Genomic DNA, 19,112 nt, shown 5'->3' with positions numbered 1-19,112 from the left:
CACTGTCCTCAAGTTACATCTTTGTGCCATGTCTGGTTCAACGTCCTATGTTTTAAAGGATGGAGGTCAGTCGATTAGACTGCATTTATTACTTGGTTTGCATCAAGGAGCAGTCAAGCTGGAATGGGCTTCAGCAAGAACACAACACACAGGCTGTGCAGAGGCGCTGCAGGGCTGAGACATTTACTGCTGCCACCATTTACACATGATGCTGAATAAGCAGCAAAGTCAAGAACAGGCAGAGATGTGTTACAGGCTGGTGTGTGTGGAGGTCTTCTTAGTGAAAATACATAATTTCAAAACTTCAATTTTAAGGGCTGGGGCAGTAGACAGAGGGCTTGCAAACCAACCAACCAACCTTCAGTTTTAGCCAGGCTTACAGGGTAAAGCTTGTAATTTCCGTGTTTGGGAGGCTGAGGCATGAGGAGTGCCAGGGGTTTTAGACCAGACTATCTCAAAAGCATTCTTCAATCTGACCCCATCTTGACTTGATCTTTGATGCTTTCTATACCTCCTTCAACTGAATTAAGTTTGCTAAGGTTGCACGAGGCCTGATAACATCTTATTTGTCACACCTAACAACTTTTTGCTCTTTGTTCCCAAGTGTGTCAAATTTTATACTTTTTTTTTAAAGACATGTACCCTAAGATAGCCTCAACCCAAACTCTTCCCACCTTAGCCTCACCAGGACTGGGATTCCAGGTGTGTGTCACATCTGGGGAAGCTATACTGCTTCAGTACCTTCACATACTATTTCAAGTTTACAGAAGGACTATGAATTGAGCATCAACAGCATCACCTGGTTTGGAATTCTTCCTATGATTCTGCTTGAAGACCAGTCTTCCTCTCCCATGAAGTTACTCAACATTTTAAAGTCACAATTCATACACAGCCACTCAAGGAAGGCCACAAAATTAGTAAGTAATCATCTTTAAGTATTCATTTAAAAATACACAAGCAGGCACTAGTAAAATCACAAAATTGTTCTTAGTGCCAAAGTATTTCTCATAACATTTCAAGCCCTAAAGGTCTGACACAATGAAAGTAACATTTGGGCCATAATAAAGGGGTGCCTACCTCTTCTCTGCTGCTGCCACGTTTACTGAGTCCAGTATGTTTTTCACAGTGTCTAGTATCTGTTTAGCTCTGATAGTGTGCTGTTCAAACTTTGTTTTCACTGCTGACTGCGAGATACACTCCTGCGAGGGCCCAAGTCATAACACATTACTGCAATTCCGTCCAAACACTTTCAGGAATTCAAACACAAAAACTTGCTGATTGTAACTTAAACCAAAACAAAAAGGAAAGATGGAAAAAAAATTGCATGATGAAACACAACTTAAAATGACAAAGATTAAGCAAACTGAAGGACTTAAAAGTAAGAAGAGCTGTAACAGCAAGTTTATATTTTTGTGCATCCTCACACAGTAATGTGCAGTGGGCTGACGACCAGACAATTACAACAGAAAAGAAACTAACAAATGGCACTGTTCTCAGGGTCACGGGGTCCCATGAGAATTACCTATCTGGCTTCCAGTCATTTACCGTTTTAACCATGTCTGTTTTATATAACCAATAAGGTCTGAGTTGGTAAGAATTCTTTGTGGTGTTGTTTTAGAATTCTTATTTTAAAATGATTGATATAACATGATGATATACCTAAGGTTACTGAAAAGAATATTTAACAATTAATATATGAACGGTTAAAATTATCACTAACCACTTAAATATTTTAAAATACAGACAGAAAACCCCTTGCAGCTATCTCGGAGACCGTGAGTGTATAGCACAGAGCCGGACCTCAAGGACACTCAGCTTGCAGTCTCCCCTTCAAGGCACCTGTAGCTTAAATCAGGCACTGTCCCTAACAAGTGGGCCCTCCCCTACCTTTCTCCTCCTTTTGTTTTGTTTTTGTTGGAGAGTGGGGGGGGAAGGGAGAGTAAGAGAGAGAGAGAGGGAGGGAGGGAGGGAGGGAGACAGGGAGGGGGAGGGGGAAGGGAGGGAGGGGGGAGAGAGGGAGAGAGAGAGAGAGAGAGAGGGGGGGGGGGGGGGAGGGAGGGGAGGGAGGGGGGGGGGGGGGGGGGAGGGAGGGAGGGGGGGGAGGGAGGGGAGGGAGGGGGGAGGGGGGGGGAGGGAGGGAGAGGGGAGAGGGGGGGAGGGAGGGAGGGGGGGAGGGAGGGGAGAGAGGGAAGGAGAGAGAGAGAGAGAGAGAGAGAGAGAGAGAGAGAGCGCATGCGTGTGTGCACATGAGCATAAAGTAGCTAGCTCATGCTGGCCTCCAACTCACAACAATCCTCCAGCCCCATGAATCACTACTTCTGGTTCGTGTTTGTTTTTAGATACAGAGTTGTTTTTTTCTTCTACATAACCCAGGCTCTTGGAACTCTATATAACTCAGGCTGGCCTTAAAATTAAATATCACATCAGCTAGCTGTACCTTTTCTCAGGAAGCTCACTTAAGCACCACTCATCCTTTCTAAACTTCTACTGACAGCAAGTTGCCTATTGCAGTTGTATTCTTTGTCAAAGAATCTCTAAGATACACCCTTCACCAGAACCTATAATCATCACCCAGCTCTGAGCAGCTGGCTTATAAGCTACTGATTTTTAAATGATCCAACTCAGCTTTGATTTTATTTTAAACAACTGCCTTGTAAATGTGCCAAATCAATCTCCACAAAATTAAAACAAAATCATAAAAATAATTTTAAGAGGAAAAAAGGTAAAAGAAATGGTCCTCGATGAAGTCGATCTAGATGTCAGTAATGAAGACCCAGCGCACAGAAGACAGCACAGTGTGAGAGCTGGACTAGACAGAGTGAAGAGGACTCCAAGCTGCCAGGCACAGGAGGTACTGACTCAGTCATGTGACAGTGAGCAAGTACAAAGAAGAAAAGAAGCCTTTCCACGGAGGGTATCCACACTGGGGTTGTCTTCATCTGCAGGGTCCCAAGGAGCACCCTGAGAAAGTCCTTACACACTCCTGAACTAACCAATTTTTGCTGGAAGCACACAAGTGCACACACTTTGCAGTTATGTTATCAATAATTCTGTAACTCTGTAAGAGGTTAAAAAATACTGACCAACCTGCTCTCAATTCTACCTTGTCAGAACATCCTATAGACTTTCAAATTTAAAAACTGAGAACCAAAATCTCAGAACACAGATCAATTAGTTTTCTGATTTCTTATTAACATGTAAAGAAGTCAGTTTATTAATAATGTACAATTACAAACACCCAAGAATGCTATTTTAGCATGTTTTAAACTGAAAGTGAAAGACACGATGAACTTACCTCTTACCTAGATCATGGAGATATGCACATATTTTTATACATACATGCATACACATACACTCATTGTTTAAAGAAACAATCTCACTAAACTGTCCAGGATAGCTCTGAAATCCTCCAGACTCAGCCTCCCAAGTAGTTCAGAGTACACCCATGTACCCAGCTTTCTTAAAGGACAAACCTCCATGATGTCACTATCAAGCACCAGGCTTGTAGTCACACCTGTGGTCTCCAGGACTTGGAAAGCTATGGTGGGAGGACCACCGAGACCCAAGCATTCAAGGCCAGCTTAACACAGAGACTCAAAAAACAAAACACATCAATACTTGTCTTTAAGAAAGAGACATTCAAGGCCAGAATGATCTACATAAGAAGTTTCAGGCCAGCCAGGGCTACACGGGAAACCCTGACTCAAAAGAAAAGGGGGTGGGGGTGTGGCATTTTCCTAAACAATCACAAATCAATTGTATTTACAATATTTACCGCTGGGACAGCACTACTGCTGAACACAGTGCCAATCCAAATTGGGCAGCATCACAGGAATGCCCTTTAAACCATGCACAGACACTTCCTTCCCTCATACACCAAACCTATAAAGGACAGGTAATGGTGAAATACCTGTGCAAAGAAGTCCTGTAGTAAGATCATCAAATGCAGTTTAAAAAGTAAAACTTTTGCCGGGTGGTGGTGATGCACGCCTTTAATCCCAGCACTCGGGAGGCAGAGCCAGGTGGATCTTTGTGAGTTCGAGGCCAGCCTGGTCTACAGAGTGAGATCCAGGAAAGGCACCAAAGCTACACAGAGAAGCCCTGTCTCGAAAAACAAAACAAAACAAAAAGTAAAACTTTCACTCCAGTTGGCATTCAAGGCTTGTTTAACTCAGTATCTGTATGTTAAAAATACTTAGCTCCTGAATAAAATGAATACCACGGCAAAGAGCAAACTGATTATGATGATGATTTGGGAATGGAAAGATAGCTCAGCAGTTAAGAGTGATTTGATTCCTGGTACCCATGGCAGATGGCTCATGCCATCCTCCAGCTTCAGGAGACCCCACACCTCTGTCCTCTTTGGGCACTATACTAACACATCTACTCACTGCCAATTAGAAATACATCTTTAGAAAAACATTAAAAAATGATGAATTTGATAGAGGCTTTATCTACAACAATCAAAAGCCCACAAAGAAAAATTTCAAATCGAAAGAGAAAATGCATATAAAAGCAATACAGGCTGGGCGGTGATGGTGCACGCCTTTAACCCCAGCACTCAGGAGGCAGAGCCAGGTGGATCTCTGTGAGTTCGAGGCCAGTCTGGTCTACAGAGTGAGATCCAGGACAGGTACCAAAACAACACAGAGAAATCCTGTCTCAAAATAAATAAGTAAATAATAAAATAAATAAAATAAAAGACACACACACACACACACACACACACACACACACACACACACGAAGAAATAATCCAAAAGTTAAGAAAAAATTCAAGCATCAGAATTTTAACGATTCTTTTTCAATAAGGAAATGTAAAAAGTAATAATTAGAAATGAATTTAGGCTGGGCAGTGGTTACACACACTTTTAATCCCAGCACTTGGGAGACAGAGGCAGGTGGATCTCTTGAGTAAAATGCCAGCCTGGTCTACACAGTGAATTCCAGGACAGCCAGGGCTACAAAAAGAAACCTCGTTTTTAAAAAAAAAAACAATCAAAAAGCAAATGGAGCAAGCTATGGGGAGCAAATCAGTAAACAGTGTTTCTCCATGGCCTCTGCTTCAGTTCCTGCCTCCAGGTGCCTGCCCTGACCTGAGAGTTATACAATGAAACTTTACCCCTAATTTGCTTTTGAACATGGTATTTTTATCACAGCAATAGAAAGCCTATTCATCCCTCTCTCCTCAGTGCTGCACATACATCAGCCCCTTACACACTGCAGGGCTTTCCTACCAGATTCCTAAATACCAAAGCTGTATCATAATGATTTTTATATTTACTCATCTGTTCAAAACATCTGGCACAAAATGAGAAGTGGCAAAATTAACCAGTGGCAATACAATTTAGAAATGTAAGACAATTTTGTCAAGTAGCATTCTCAATGTTTTTTTCTTATTTGGCACAACAATCTTCATAAAGATAGTGAACAGGCCTCATTTTGCTTTTTTTTTAACTCAAGACAGGGTTTCTCTGTGTAGCTCTGGCTGTCCTGGAACGCAGAGATCTGCCTGCTTCTGCCTCCTGAGTGCTGGAATTAAAGGTGTGTGCCACCACTGCCTGGGAAACATCATCTGTCCCAACAGCAGTTACTGTTTTGCTCCATAGGTATGAACACAAGAAATAACCATTCACTGCACAACATAAGAAAGAGTAGACTACTTTTTCATTTATAAACATATAAACAAATACATCTTTCTCAATTCTTACAGGTCATCCTTTCTGCAGGGCCTTCATTTCTTCAAACCTTTCTTGTTTCACTTCTGTTGTCAGGACTACACTTAATAAGAGCAGAGGTTATTGACAAAGGTAGACAATGAAGATTACAGTCACTCTCCGACCAGTGCCATGTATAAGCCAGTAGTAATTAAATCCCTACCTCAAAAGTTTGTTCAAAATTCTGAAACTCTTGTAATCTTGCCTGAAATCCTTCTGCAAGTGCCCCACCTGTAACACAGGCAAAAAGTTTGATTTTCTTCTTCGTTTTGCTTTTGTGAGACAAGGTCTCACTATGCAGCCCATGCTACCGGAACTTGTGGGAATCCTCCTTTTTCAGCTTCCAAAGACCTTGGGCTACAGGTGTGAGCCATCATGCCTGACTGAGGCAAAGATTTTTAAATCTGCTCTAATAATCTCTCTTCACACAGATGTTCCTAGACTGCTCAGGGCTGCTGGAAACTAAAGACTGTGAAACCCTCTATCATACTATGTGTGTTAGTTTGCTTTCTCCTATTGCCGTGCTAAAACACCATAATCAGAGACAACCTGGGGAGTAAACTCAGCTTGCTTGTTCCCATCACAGTTCATCGTGAAGTTAAGTCAGGACAGGAACTCAAGGCAGGAACCAAGGCAGATGCCAAAGAAGAGTGCTGCTGACGGTCTTGCTCTCTATGGCTTATGCATACCACCCAGGACCACCTGCTCAGAGTGGCACTGTCCACAGTGGGCTGGCCCTCAGTCACCAATCAAGAAAGTGCAGCACAGAGATGCCCACGGGCCAGTCTGACAGAGGCATCATTTCAGTTGAAGTTTCCTCTTCCCAAATGTTCCTAGCATGTGTCAAAGTGACAGAAATCTAACTAGGACACTATGTTGTATTGTCTACATACATACACAAAGTTTATGCCCTGCTCATCTTAAGTAAGCCTTCAGTATGCAGTGAGGACATATCTCTTGAGGTTAGAGGTATGATGGCCTATTAGCACAAATTTCTTTTTGCATCTTCATAATTTCACAGATTTGTTCTTACTGTAGAATTGTAACAAATATTAAGTCAAGCAGTTCACCTTTTCACCTAAAGGAAGAACTTTATGATCCCCACCGGGTGTGACCACACTGCCTGCACCAGTAGGCACGCTCCACTTGGGCTATTCTTCATACAGTAAGGGTCTCCAGCACAGCCTGGAGTCACATGCCAGCTCACAAAACAGCTGGGTACTGTTTTGAATGTACTACACAAAAGGAAGCCTCCTGTTGCCTGGGATGATGAGAGAGCTCACCACACTACTCTTGACAGTGTGATTTAACATTTGCCGTCTAATACAACTGCACCACTGTTAAGCACAGGTTACTGAAGCCCCAGGTAGCAGAGAACAAGATATGATTTGCAGCATGCTGTTTAATTATAACCTACATTTACATTTAAGAAGGAAATCATAATTCTTACATACCACCTTCTGGCATCCCCTGGGCTTTGTGCTTTCGGGAGTTGAGAACTTCCTTGGCTGAAACAAAAAAGATCCGGTTCCGAGCTTCCGAGGGACTCACAACTTTGAGCTCTTCCACCAAGAAGTGAAGGCATCTCTCCATGTGCTGTCTTCGCACCTGCAAACAGCACAAGAATCTGAACAATGTAAACAAAACAGAAATAATAACACCGCAGGCCTCTACTAAACTTCAGGTACAGTAACTGTGGTGCTTTGAGTGAGAAACGCCCCACACAGGCTTGGGAATTGAAATACCTGGTCCTCAGTTGGTGGCACTGTTTGAGGAAGCCTAGGAGGTTAGGCCTTGCCAGATGAGGTGTCATGGGGGGTGGGCTTTGAGAATTTAAGGCCCCTCCCCACTCCGAGTTTGTTCTCTCTGCTTCATGCCTGCAGTTCAAGACCTGAACCCTCAGCTTTCTGCTCCAGCCACCATGACTGCAGCTTGCTCCCCACCATGACAGACTTTTATCCCTCTGAAGCCAGAAGCCCGAATAAACTTTCTTCTATAAGTTGTCATGGTCATACTTTTACAGTGACACATATTAATTGTTCCTATGTACTTAATAAATGCAGGAAGTGTCAGTAAATGAAGTCTGATCCTTGATGGCAGAAACTCTCTATTTAATAATCTTCCTTTTGAACATCAAATACTACCCAAATATTACAAAACATCACAAATAAGTATTAATGCCTACCTAATTATATGGGAAAATGAAATCAATTTTATATTAAGAGTATAATAAAAATTAATATGTATATTAATAGTAGTGGCAGGCATGCAACACCCAAGAAAATGGGCAACAGTTTTAGTTTTTTTACTTAAGCTTATTTTCCAAATTGTCTTCAGCGGGGCTGTTAATACCTTTGAAATCAGAAAATAAGCACTACAATAGGAATATAAAATAAAGCTACCACATTCATTTTAAATAAAAACATAGTCTAGTTTTCTTCTTAAGAACATGGAAGCTAGACTACAGAAATAGCTCAACATTTAAGAACCCCTGTTGCTCTTTCCAATCCCAACAACCATATCAAGTAGCTCACAACCACTAGTAACTCTAGCTCCAGGGGATCCAATACTCTCTTCTGGCCTCTGTGGGCACCCATGTCCATGTATACATACCCCCACACAAACATATGCACATAAATACATAGACAAAGAGTCAGGTATAGTGTCAAAAACATGTAATCCCAGAACTTGGGAGGTAGATGTAGGAAGAGTTCAAGGTCTGTCTTAGATTATATAGTGAGCTCAAGGCCAGCCTGAGATACAAAAACTCATGATGGAGGGGAAGAGATGGGGCTGAAGATAGAACTCTGGGAAGAAGAGAGGCGGAGAGATACCAGCCAGACACTGAAATTGGACATATGGTACAGAAGAGAGGTAACTGAGCCACATGGCGGAATTTAAATTATAAGAGCTAGTTGGAGAAAAGTCTAAGCTAAAGCCAAGCTTTCATAACTAATAATAAGTCTCCCTGTCATTATTTGTGAGCTGGCAGCCCAAAGGAAAAGTCCAACTGCAGAGTACTTACTTTGTATGCATGAAGCCCCGAGTTCAGTGCCCAATACCAGAAAAAGCAAAAACCAAAAAAAAAAAAAAAAAAAAAAAAAAAAATACAAAAAATAATAAATCTTAAAAAAAAAAAAATTTCAAAGCTGGGTGGTGGTGGTGGTGGTGGTGGTCCAGAAGCAGGCGGATCCCTGAGTTTGAGGCCAGCCTGGTCTATAGAGTGAGTTCCAGGACAACCAGGATTCTCAGGGAAAATAAAACAAAACAAACAAACAAAAATTTCAAAAATAACATGGAAACTAGAGCTGGGATGTAGTTCAGTTACTAGCATGTTTGCCCAGCATACAGGAAGTCCTAAGTTCAATTCCCAACACTATTAATAAAGTGGGTATGGTGGTACAAGCAAAAAATCACAGCCCTCAGGAGGGTATGGAAAAGGCAGCTGGGAGTTCAAGGCCAGCATGAACTACAGGGGTATACTGTCTCACAACAAAAACAAAATAAATAAATAAAAAGAAACTTAGGCTAAAGAGAAATGCTGAACTAGTGAACTATTCTGTGAGGATGTCCTAATTCTGCAATTCCTAAAGAGTAACGGAAACTGTTTCATCTTTATAAACCACACAACTAAAATCGAAACATATCAAAGAAAATTAAACAAATACTATTTATACACTGTGATGGTTAATATTGACTGGACAGAGAAGAACCTAGGAGATTTATGACCCACATCTCTCGGTGTCTGTGAGGACGATTCTAAGGAAAGTGGGAAGGCAGCAAGAACAGGCCTATACATTCTCCCATCCACTCTGTTTTGGGCCACCTCATAGTAAGCTGCTCTGTCTGCGATTCACACACTCACCACCAACTGGCATCTCAACTATGTTGTCATAAAAACAAAAACAAATAAAATGACCAACTCATAGATCAAAGGCCTTTGGGTGTTTTGTTTTGTTGTTTGAGACAGAATGGCACTATACAGTCCTGGCTAGCCTGGAACTCACTTTTTTGACCAGGCTGGCCTCAAACTCAGAGATCTACCTGCCTCTAGATCTACTGTCTAGAGCAGTGTTTCTCAACTATGGGTCACAATGCCTTTGGAGTCCTAACATGGCAGCTCCCAACTGTGTGTAGCTCTGGTTCTAGGAGCCCCAACACCCTATGCTGGTTCCTCTAGCTTCAGGCATGGAAGTGAAGCACAAACCTAAATGCAGGCAAAACACCCCTATGTAAAACAGATGAAACACAAAACCAAGTTCAAGTTCTGAAAAAACACAGCTTAGTATATCAGGGAGTTATCACAAACCCTACAGGGTCTCTAAAATTATACTCTTAGTTTTGTTCTTTCCATTTTCTCAAACAGTCTAGTAGGGCTCAGACTAGCCTCAAACTTACTGCACAGCTCATGTTGTTTTTGAATTCCTGATCCTTCAGCCTCCATCTCGCAAGTCTGGGATTAAAGTGTGTATCATGAGGCCCAGCTATATTCATATTTTCACAATCACAGAATAACTTCTCATGATGTCCTCCGAGGTCTATTGTTTTCTCAGATAATAATGTACATGACCACAGTTCAAAACAAAGGGGGAGAAAACTTACATCCTCCATATATTCTGGCTCTGAGGCAGAAGCATCCCAACGATTATTCAGAATGAAAATGTTTGGCTTGGAGAGCCGCTCATTTACCTTATGGAAAAAATGTTTCTCCTGAAAAATATCAAGAACAACACTTTAAAAAGTATTTTCTATTTACACTTATAACCGAAACCCTTTAACTTAGAAGTCTGAATCATTTAAAGCACAGTGATTAGCATCCACTAAGGCCCCTATGAGCGCTCACCTTGCCCTTGGAAATCGAACCGTAAGACCAATAGCTAGTTGAAAATAGGAAACACTCCACAAAGGAAGCAATAGGTGCTAATGATGGGCTTAGACATACTGCTAACAGGGTCTCACACAGTCCAGGCTGGCCCTGAACTCATTATATATTGAAGATGGTTCTCCTGCCTCCATATACAAGATTACAGCCATGTGATTACAGCCAGCTTAACAGGTATTTCTGAAAGAGTCCAAAAGTGGACACACTAAGGAAAGGACGGCATCAACAGGACTGAGGGTGTGCCTCAGACAGTGCTTGCCTAACACATGCACAGCCCTGTGGAGCAGGAATCTTAGAGGGTCTTAATAATAAAATCAAGCCTGAGCCAGGCTTTGGGGTGAACGCTGGAAGGTCAGAGAGACAGAACAAGCCACAGCTATAACCTCACCTGGCCAACTTCTCAGCTGATCCTGTTTCCTCAGACTGGAAGCCTCTGTGTCCTCATCCCAATGGCTCTCAGCTGAACTGTGCTGCTCAAAACCTAAAAGCTTAACCAGCCAAATGCTTCTAGTTTCTGGTCCTCACGCCTTATATACCTTTCTGCTTTCTGCCATCACTCCCTGGGTTTAAAGGCTCGTTTTCTGGGGTTAAAGGCGTGAGTCACCATGTTTGGCTGTATCCTTGAGCAGATGGATTTCTGCCTCTGGAATGCTTGGATTAAAGGCGTGTACTACCACTGCCTATCTTGGGTATCTAGTGGCTTTTCTGTTCTCTGACCCCAGATAAGTTTATTAGGGTACACAATATTTTGGGGAGCACAATACCACCACAGCCCTGAGTTTGATTGCTAGCACCAAAGAGAAAAACAAATGAGAATAGCATAAACAGAGGCACCAAAGTCAGACTGAGGCTGAGAAATCTGCTCATCTGTGGGGAGTGGAGGAAGCCTAGGCCTCAGAAACACAGGAAAATGGAAAAGACTCCTCCAGGCTAGGCTCAGGAAAATGGCAAAGCCTTTCTGTGATCCACAGGGAGATGTTGACAGTGTGTGTAGAAATGTCTACAACGGCTTTCTCCCTCTAGATAAAGACTGCTCCCCTACAAAGACCGCTCCTACTAAACTCTCTCTTGTTCAGCTGTATGCAATAACCTGCCTCTCTGTTGCACACGTACAATAGAGAAACACACTGACACCCAGGGCTGTGGTTTCTCTGTCCTCCCAACCCCACTCTTCCATCTGTGTGCCTTTCTTCATGACTTTGTCACCCCAGTCAGCTTCATCCCCAGAAGCTGTGCAAGGACATGGCACTTAGCCATCACCAAATGATGGAGGTCCTCTGCAACATCTCAAACACTTGGACAGTTTCTCACAGAACGAGGTCACAAGCCATCCAGTGTTACAACAGAAGCCTGGTGTTTGTAATAGTAAGACCTCACTGGTGATACCTTGGTTATGGTGTAGGGTACTCAGTACTCAGACACTCATCCACTCCATACTAGATACCTAAATTCTGAAAGTTTGTTTGGATTGAATCTGGTCATTCAGGATAAAGAACCTTCCAACCCAGGGTATACACAGATAAGTTTGAACTACATCAAGCTGGGAAAGGATGAGAATCTAAAGAGAAAAAGCTTTGCTTGATACATGTCAGGGAAGCAGGAGGAGGGATGGTGTGGATTTTATAAAAGACTCTAAGTGAACATCTCAACAACCGTGGTGCCCATGTTCTTCCAGGCTAACACACACACAGGGTGAGTGCCAGATTCATACTTATATCACCTTAAACCCACAAACACTTACTAGAAGCCAAAGTCACTGAGCCCTAGACTGCTACTGAAACCAGGCAACACTCCCTAGGGAAACAAAGGCCCTCAGTTACTTTCTAACCCATCACTTTACAGAACTAAAGTGGATACTACCCAAGCACAGCAGTAAGAATAAATCCTACCGTGTTCATCAGTGTGGATTCTGAATTTGCAACCAAAACAAAGACATCAGCATCAAGGCAGAACTTATCGATCCAGATATCCAGCTCTGTGGTAACATCTGTACCTGGGCTAATGGGAAGAAGCAAATACTATATCATATTTGTTAAAAAGCAAAATTTGGGTTACAGATTAAAAAACAAAAAACTTTTCTATCATTTGAGATCCAAAAGAGAGAAAGAAATTCTCTCAGCCATCAATTAGATGTCTAGAAAATTTTAATCCAATGTTTTTGACAAAACAAGCAACATAATCAATACTTCAATTTTTCACATTCTTATGCTGGAAAAGAAGTACCAACAATAAAATAGACTAGGCTAATAGCAATAAATTGTTCCAATCAGTTATATCCAGTACAGCTTAGAGATGAAAATGCTTAGAAGCACACCTAAAAACAAAAGCAAAAACAAAAACAAAAGCCCCTCTGGAGCTAGGCAGGGTGGTACACACCTTTAATTCCAGCACTCAGGAAGCAAAGGCAGCCAGATCTCTATGAGTTTAAGGCCAGCCTAGTCTACAAAATGAGTTCCAGGCCACCAGAACTATATAGACTCTGTCTCAAAAGAGTGGGGAAAAGTCATCAAAACTGAATGGTTTCCATGGAACACCAAATTGTTAATTGAAGAAACAAAAAGCATACCAAAAAATGTTTGAATCCTTTGAATACTACAGGTAAGAAAAATACTCAACTGATGCTCACTATTTCATCAAGCACTAGTAAGATGATTTTAAAACACATGATGGGACCTGTGGCTATAGCTCAGAGCAGGATATCTTCAAAGCACAACCTTGTTTCAACCCCAATGCCAAACTAAATAAATAAAATTTAAAACACATAAAAGAATGCATATATCAATAAAAGCAATGGAAAAATTCTAAAAGCATTCTGTTACCTTCAGAGAATGTAAACCTCCTTGACTTTCCAGCTGAATAAAAAAGGGGAAGCAGGAGCAGAACACCAGGACTCACCTCCTCTGCACTTCCTAATGCACAGCACCAGGACTCACCTCCTCTGCACTTCCTAATGCACAGCACCAGGACTCACCTCTGCACTTCCTAACTGCAGATACACTGTGGTCAGCAGCTTCATGCTCCTGTGAACTGCTGCTCCTGCCACACACCTTCCCTGCCATAATGAACTATAGCCTCGGACGGAGAGTCCAATTAGCCTTCCTCCCTCAAACTGCTTCTTGTCAGGTATTTGATCCCAGAGTTTGATAAGCAGCATTATTCTATCAAGTAAGCCTAGAGAAAACACAATTTGTATGTAAATTTACCTGTCTACTAAAACCAGGTCATCTCTTAAGAGGGCACATTTTGCTTTGGGCCAAAATACATGCACGAGGCAGCCAGCTTTCAAGTCTTTGTCCATATGGAGAGCATGGGCCAGCTGATTAACTGTCTAAAGTGAGAAGGAAAGAAAACGAGGTTCAATTCAATAAAAATTAAAAATACTATAAATACTATGGTTTGGCATATCTATCTATCTTCTTTCTTCTTCTTCTTCTTCTTTTTTTTTTTTTTCAATACAGGGTTTCTCTGTGTAGTTTTGGTGCCTGTCTTGGATCTCGCTCTGTAGACCAGGCTGTCCTCAAACTCACAGAGATCTGCCAGGCTCTGCCTCTCAAGTACTGGGATTAAAGGCATGCACCACCGCTGCCCAGCTTGGCACATCTATTTTAACCCAAGCTAGTGCTAACCGTAGCCCAAATTGGCTACAGTTATATATATATATATATGTGTGTGTGTGTGTGTGTAAAAAATTACAGTTATATACATATATTTATTTAAAATTTAAATTTGCTCGCATATGTTTCTGTGCATCATGTGCATGCCTGGTGCCCTCAGAGGCCAGAAGAGGGCATCAGATCCCCTGGAACTGGAGTTACAGGGGGTAGTGAACTGTTATATGGGTGCTGGGAATAAAACACAGGTCCTCTGCAGGAGCAGGCTGTACTCTTAACCACTGAGCCATCCATTTCTCCAGCCCCGAGAAACTTGGGTCAAAACCAAATAGGAAATAAATAATTTTTTTCCTTTGAAAGTTTACTCATACAACCTACTAAACAATCAGGGTTTGGAAACATAAACACTTAACAAATGGCACTAGCAACAGAGCCCACTGGAATTCCTGAGTGATGATGTTTATCATAAAGGATGAGTTATGGAGGCTGCTGTTTTTGCAAATTTGTATTTTCTGGTTCTTCTGAAATAAAGGTGACTGCTTAGCTATAATGGGGAAAATCATTTAGAAGAAGTGGTACTAAATCAATTTAAACACCCCACTGAAGTAAGGGAGGTCATGCATCTGGCCAGGATTGGCCCCAAATTCATGGCTATCCTCAGGCCTCAGCTTCCTGAGTGCTAGGATTACAGGTGTGAGGCACCATACTCACATTTGTGAGGCAAAGCCAAATCTGTCTTTCCAGTTTGTTTTTTTCCTCATCAGGCAGTAATTCACAAAACCCTTGTCCCTGAAATCCCAAACCATTTCTAGTTCTCAAGATAACTTCTCAGGTATATTAACAAATGAAACCAGTGTACATCATTTAGTAGAACTCATATGTGTGTTCAATAAACAGCACAAGGGACTTAAAGCAAAATTAGAAAAGAAGTTAAGGAAAGGACATGGCACACATACCACTATAGTTGTTACTAAACGCATCTATTTTAAGCCTAGGAATGTGGATGGACTGGTACAGTGCATGTCCATTCCCATGCTCTATCAGCACTGCATAAACAGCATGTGGTGGCATGGGGGAGGTAGAAAAGTCATACTTGGCTACATAGCCAGTTCAAGGCCAGCTCGTACTATATATAACTACATATATTCTTTAATAAGATAAAGTGGCAGAGGCTGCAGAGATGGCTCAGAGGTTAAGAGCACTAGCTGCTCCTCCAGAGGACTTGGGTTTGGTTCCTAGCATCCACCCACCCACTGCAATCCCAAGGGATCGGAAGCCCTCTTCAGACTTCAACAGGCAATGCATCCATGTAATACACAGACATACACAGAAACAAAACCCATACACACCCACAAAACACAAGGGGATAGGGAAACATCTATTTTTCAACTACACTCAAAGTCTTGAGTGAGGCTGAAATGAAAAGTGACGGTGTTAGACACTGGTTAACGGGTGTTTTAGTTTATTTATGTGCATGGCTGTTTAGTGCACCACCTGCAAGCTTAGTGCTCAGGGTGCCAGTCACCTGAAAATGGAGTTACAGATGTTATGATCCACCATGTGTGTTCTAGGAATGCCGCCTGGGTCCCTTGGAAGGACAGCCAGTGATCTTAAGCGCAGAACCATCTCTCCAAGTTCCTATCTGTTTGTTTTTAATATGGCTTGCTTTGATAAATGCTATGATAGATGTATAAGCCTATACGGCAATCTTAGTACAGGATTTATAAAATCAAGATCCTAAAGGCTGGCAGTGGCTCAGTGAGCACTTCCTAACACAAGACCCCGAGTTAGCTCCCTAGCACCACAAACAAACAAGATGAGGGAAAACACAGGGCTGGGAAGACGGTTCTGCGGCTAAGAGTGGGCACTGCTCTGGCAGAAGACCAGAGTTTGGTTCCCAGCACCCACACTGGTGTGTCTCACAACTGCTTTTAACCCCAGCTCTCTTCTGGCCTCCTCCATCACTGACCCATGTCCACACATCCCCCTATTCTCACCACCACTGACACTTCTGAGTGAGTGTACAAGCAGACATGTGGGCAGGCACACACACACACACACACACACACACACACACACACACACATTTAAAAATAAAACAAAGTGGATGGCACAGCAGTTTAGAGCACTTGTTTTTGAGGTTTGTTCCCAGCACCCACATGGTGGCTCACAACCATTTGTAACTCCGGTTCCAGGGGATCTACACACTCTTCTGACCTCCACAGGCACCAGGCACATACATGGTACACAGACATGCATGCAGGCAAAATACTCATACATATAAAACAAAACTTTCTAAAAATTTTTAAAAAGAAAACTATAGAAAATAAAATATCCAACAGAATTGTGATGAGGTCTGAGGGTTTTATTTTATGACAGGGTCTCGCTATGCTGGCCTGGAACTCAGAGATCTGCCTGCCTCTGCATTAGCCCATCACTATGTCCATCCTTTTTGTTCTTTTAAGGTGTGAGTTCTTTTTAGTGTTGAAAACACAGAACAGTATTTGTGAGAAGGCAAGTACTCAATGAGGTATGAGCTATTATGGCTGTGTTCATATTCATTTCTAAGTCAAATATCACGTACAGGACTAAAGGTTTATTATCTTAAAGGGAGCCACCCCTTGGGGTCATGTCCGTTTGGGAGCAGGGGAGAGAAACAAAAAACATTGAAGAAAGAGAACCTAAAGCAGAGAGCACAGAGAGGAAAAACATTATCATGTCCATAAATATCACACAGTAAAGTTTCCCAAGACTCAAATGATTCAACACAAATAATTCAAACTCAAATTTGGCAAAAAGTCTTAACTACAAAGTAGCAGTAGTGCCTGGGGTGGTTTGACTGAGAATAGCCCCCAGAGGCTCATAAATCTGAATGCCTGCTCTAAAGTTGGTGGAAATGTTTGGGAAAGATTAGAAGGTGTGGACTTGTTGGAGGTATGTCACTAGGGATGGGCTTGAGGTTTCAAAACCCCTCCGCATTCCCAGTTAGCTCTCTCTGCCTCCTGCTTGCAGGGGAGATGTGAGTTCTCAGCCCCTGTCTTAGCACTGGCCCTGCCTGCCCACTGCCACGTCTCCTGCCATGATGGTCATGAACTCACTCTGAAACAATAAACAATAATCTCTTTCTTCTATAAACTGTCTTGGTAATAGTGTTTTACATGGCAATAGAAAAGTAACTAAGAAATACCTTTAATTGTGTGTCAGAAGTTTAAAGGGTATCGCCTAATCCTAGCATTCGAGAGGCAAAGGCAGGGCATCTCTGTAAGTTAGAGGCCAGCCTGGTCTACACAGAAAATTTCAGGTCAGTCAAGGATACATAATGAGACCCTGTCTTAAAATAATAACAAATTTTCAGATTGAGGAAGACCCTGTCTCAAAAAAATAATAAATTTTAAGATTGAGGAATATTCTCATAATATCTCATTTTCTCCTCTCATAACTAATTTGAAGGGTGTGCACCATCCACGAAAGTGAATAACAGACTGACAACTTAATCCAGGTCATATCGCAAGCTCATAAAACTAAACTAATGACCTCACCTACAGTTTACCAAAACCAGAAATAGCGCGGAGTTGGGAATGCAGCTCCATGGCACAGCATCTGACTAGAATGTAGAGTCTAACATTCAATTCTCAGTATACATGTACACATTCACACAGAGGTATGGATCTTCAAAACTTTTGTGTTTGTGATCTTTCTATTTAAGGTGGCTATGACTAGGTGTGGTGGCACACTTGGAAATCCTAGCACTAAGGAGACTGACTATCCAGGAGGTTCTAAAATTTAAGGCCAGTACAGACTACAAAATAAAGCCCTCGTAAAAAGAGGTTGGAAGACAGGCTCTATAAAATGCTTCCTATACAAGCATGAAGACCTGAGTTCTGATCCCCAATACTCAACTTAAAGATGGGCATACCACTGCATGCTAGTAATTCCACTGAGAGGGAGATGGAGACAGGCATTTGCTGGCATGCCAGCTAGGTGAATCAGTGATTCCCATTCAATGAGAGACTATATCACAGAAAAGAAAGTGGAGAGTAGCTGAGGAAGACATCTGACATCAACTCCTGAGGTCCACAGGCATGTGCATAGTTGTATGCACACACATGCATTCACACATGCATGCACACAAGGACACACACATAAATACTTGGGTAAGATAAGGATCAGCAGTAAAGCACCTCCTTAGCCTGGGTCCAAAAGGTACTAAAGACAAACAATGTCTTTCTAAATCCTATCAGGCCAAAGTTAACAACAAATGTTCTAGTTTCTTGGCATTTTATTCTTTTGTTGGCTGAAGCAGTACAGCAACACTGAATTAAGTTTATAAAACAAGGCTCAGTGGGTAAGAGTCATTTGCCGGGACCACACTGTGGAAAGAGCAAGCTGACTCCCACAAGTTGTTCTCTGACTTCCATATGCACATCAAGACATGTGAATACACAAACACACATATGCACAAAACAAATGTAATAAAACCCCATAATTTTTATAAAGAAATTTAAGGACACAGCTCAGGAATTAAACTCTTGCTACCATGTGTAAGGACCTAAAATTGCCACTGGCCCTTGTCTCAGAAATCTGCATTTACTCATGAGTATGCTTAGTAACTTTTCCTAAGGTAAAAGAATTTAAGTCAAGTTTTGAAAAAGGACAAAGGTCAGACATGATGGTACATGTCTTTACATCTCAGTACTCAGAAGGCAGAGGCAGGCAAATCTCTGTGAGTTCAAGGCCAGTGTGATCTATATGGAGAATTTTAAGCCAGAAATATCAACATAGTGAGAACCTATCTCAACTAAAAAAAAAAAAAAAAAAAAAAAAAAAAAAGATTAAAAAGATTAAACAGCAATTTTCCAACAATAACTTCTTCTTACTAAATCAGTTTTTAAAGAAAACTCT

General features: G+C 41.8%; 1 protein-coding gene across 4 annotated transcripts in view; it reads right to left on the bottom strand.

Annotated features, from left to right (window-relative positions):
* Positions 1 to 19,112, bottom strand: part of Mfn1 (mitofusin 1) — a 45,742-nt gene that overhangs the window by 17,129 nt on the left and 9,501 nt on the right. For all 4 annotated transcript variants that reach the window (XM_028872652.2, XM_037206533.1, XM_028872653.2 and 1 more), the window contains 6 exons: positions 13,803 to 13,927; positions 12,489 to 12,597; positions 10,320 to 10,427; positions 7,172 to 7,325; positions 5,881 to 5,948; positions 1,078 to 1,199 (listed from right to left, as the gene is read on the bottom strand). In XM_028872652.2, the coding sequence (XP_028728485.1) occupies positions 1,078 to 1,199; positions 5,881 to 5,948; positions 7,172 to 7,325; positions 10,320 to 10,427; positions 12,489 to 12,597; positions 13,803 to 13,927 (686 nt within the window). The remainder of the gene's footprint in view (positions 1 to 1,077; positions 1,200 to 5,880; positions 5,949 to 7,171; positions 7,326 to 10,319; positions 10,428 to 12,488; positions 12,598 to 13,802; positions 13,928 to 19,112) is intronic.

This window comes from Peromyscus leucopus, chromosome 6, assembly GCF_004664715.2.
Source record: "Peromyscus leucopus breed LL Stock chromosome 6, UCI_PerLeu_2.1, whole genome shotgun sequence".
NCBI classification, from domain to species: domain Eukaryota; kingdom Metazoa; phylum Chordata; class Mammalia; order Rodentia; family Cricetidae; genus Peromyscus; species Peromyscus leucopus.
Note: the sequence above shows the minus strand (reverse complement) of the source record. Positions and strands in the feature narration are given on the sequence as shown.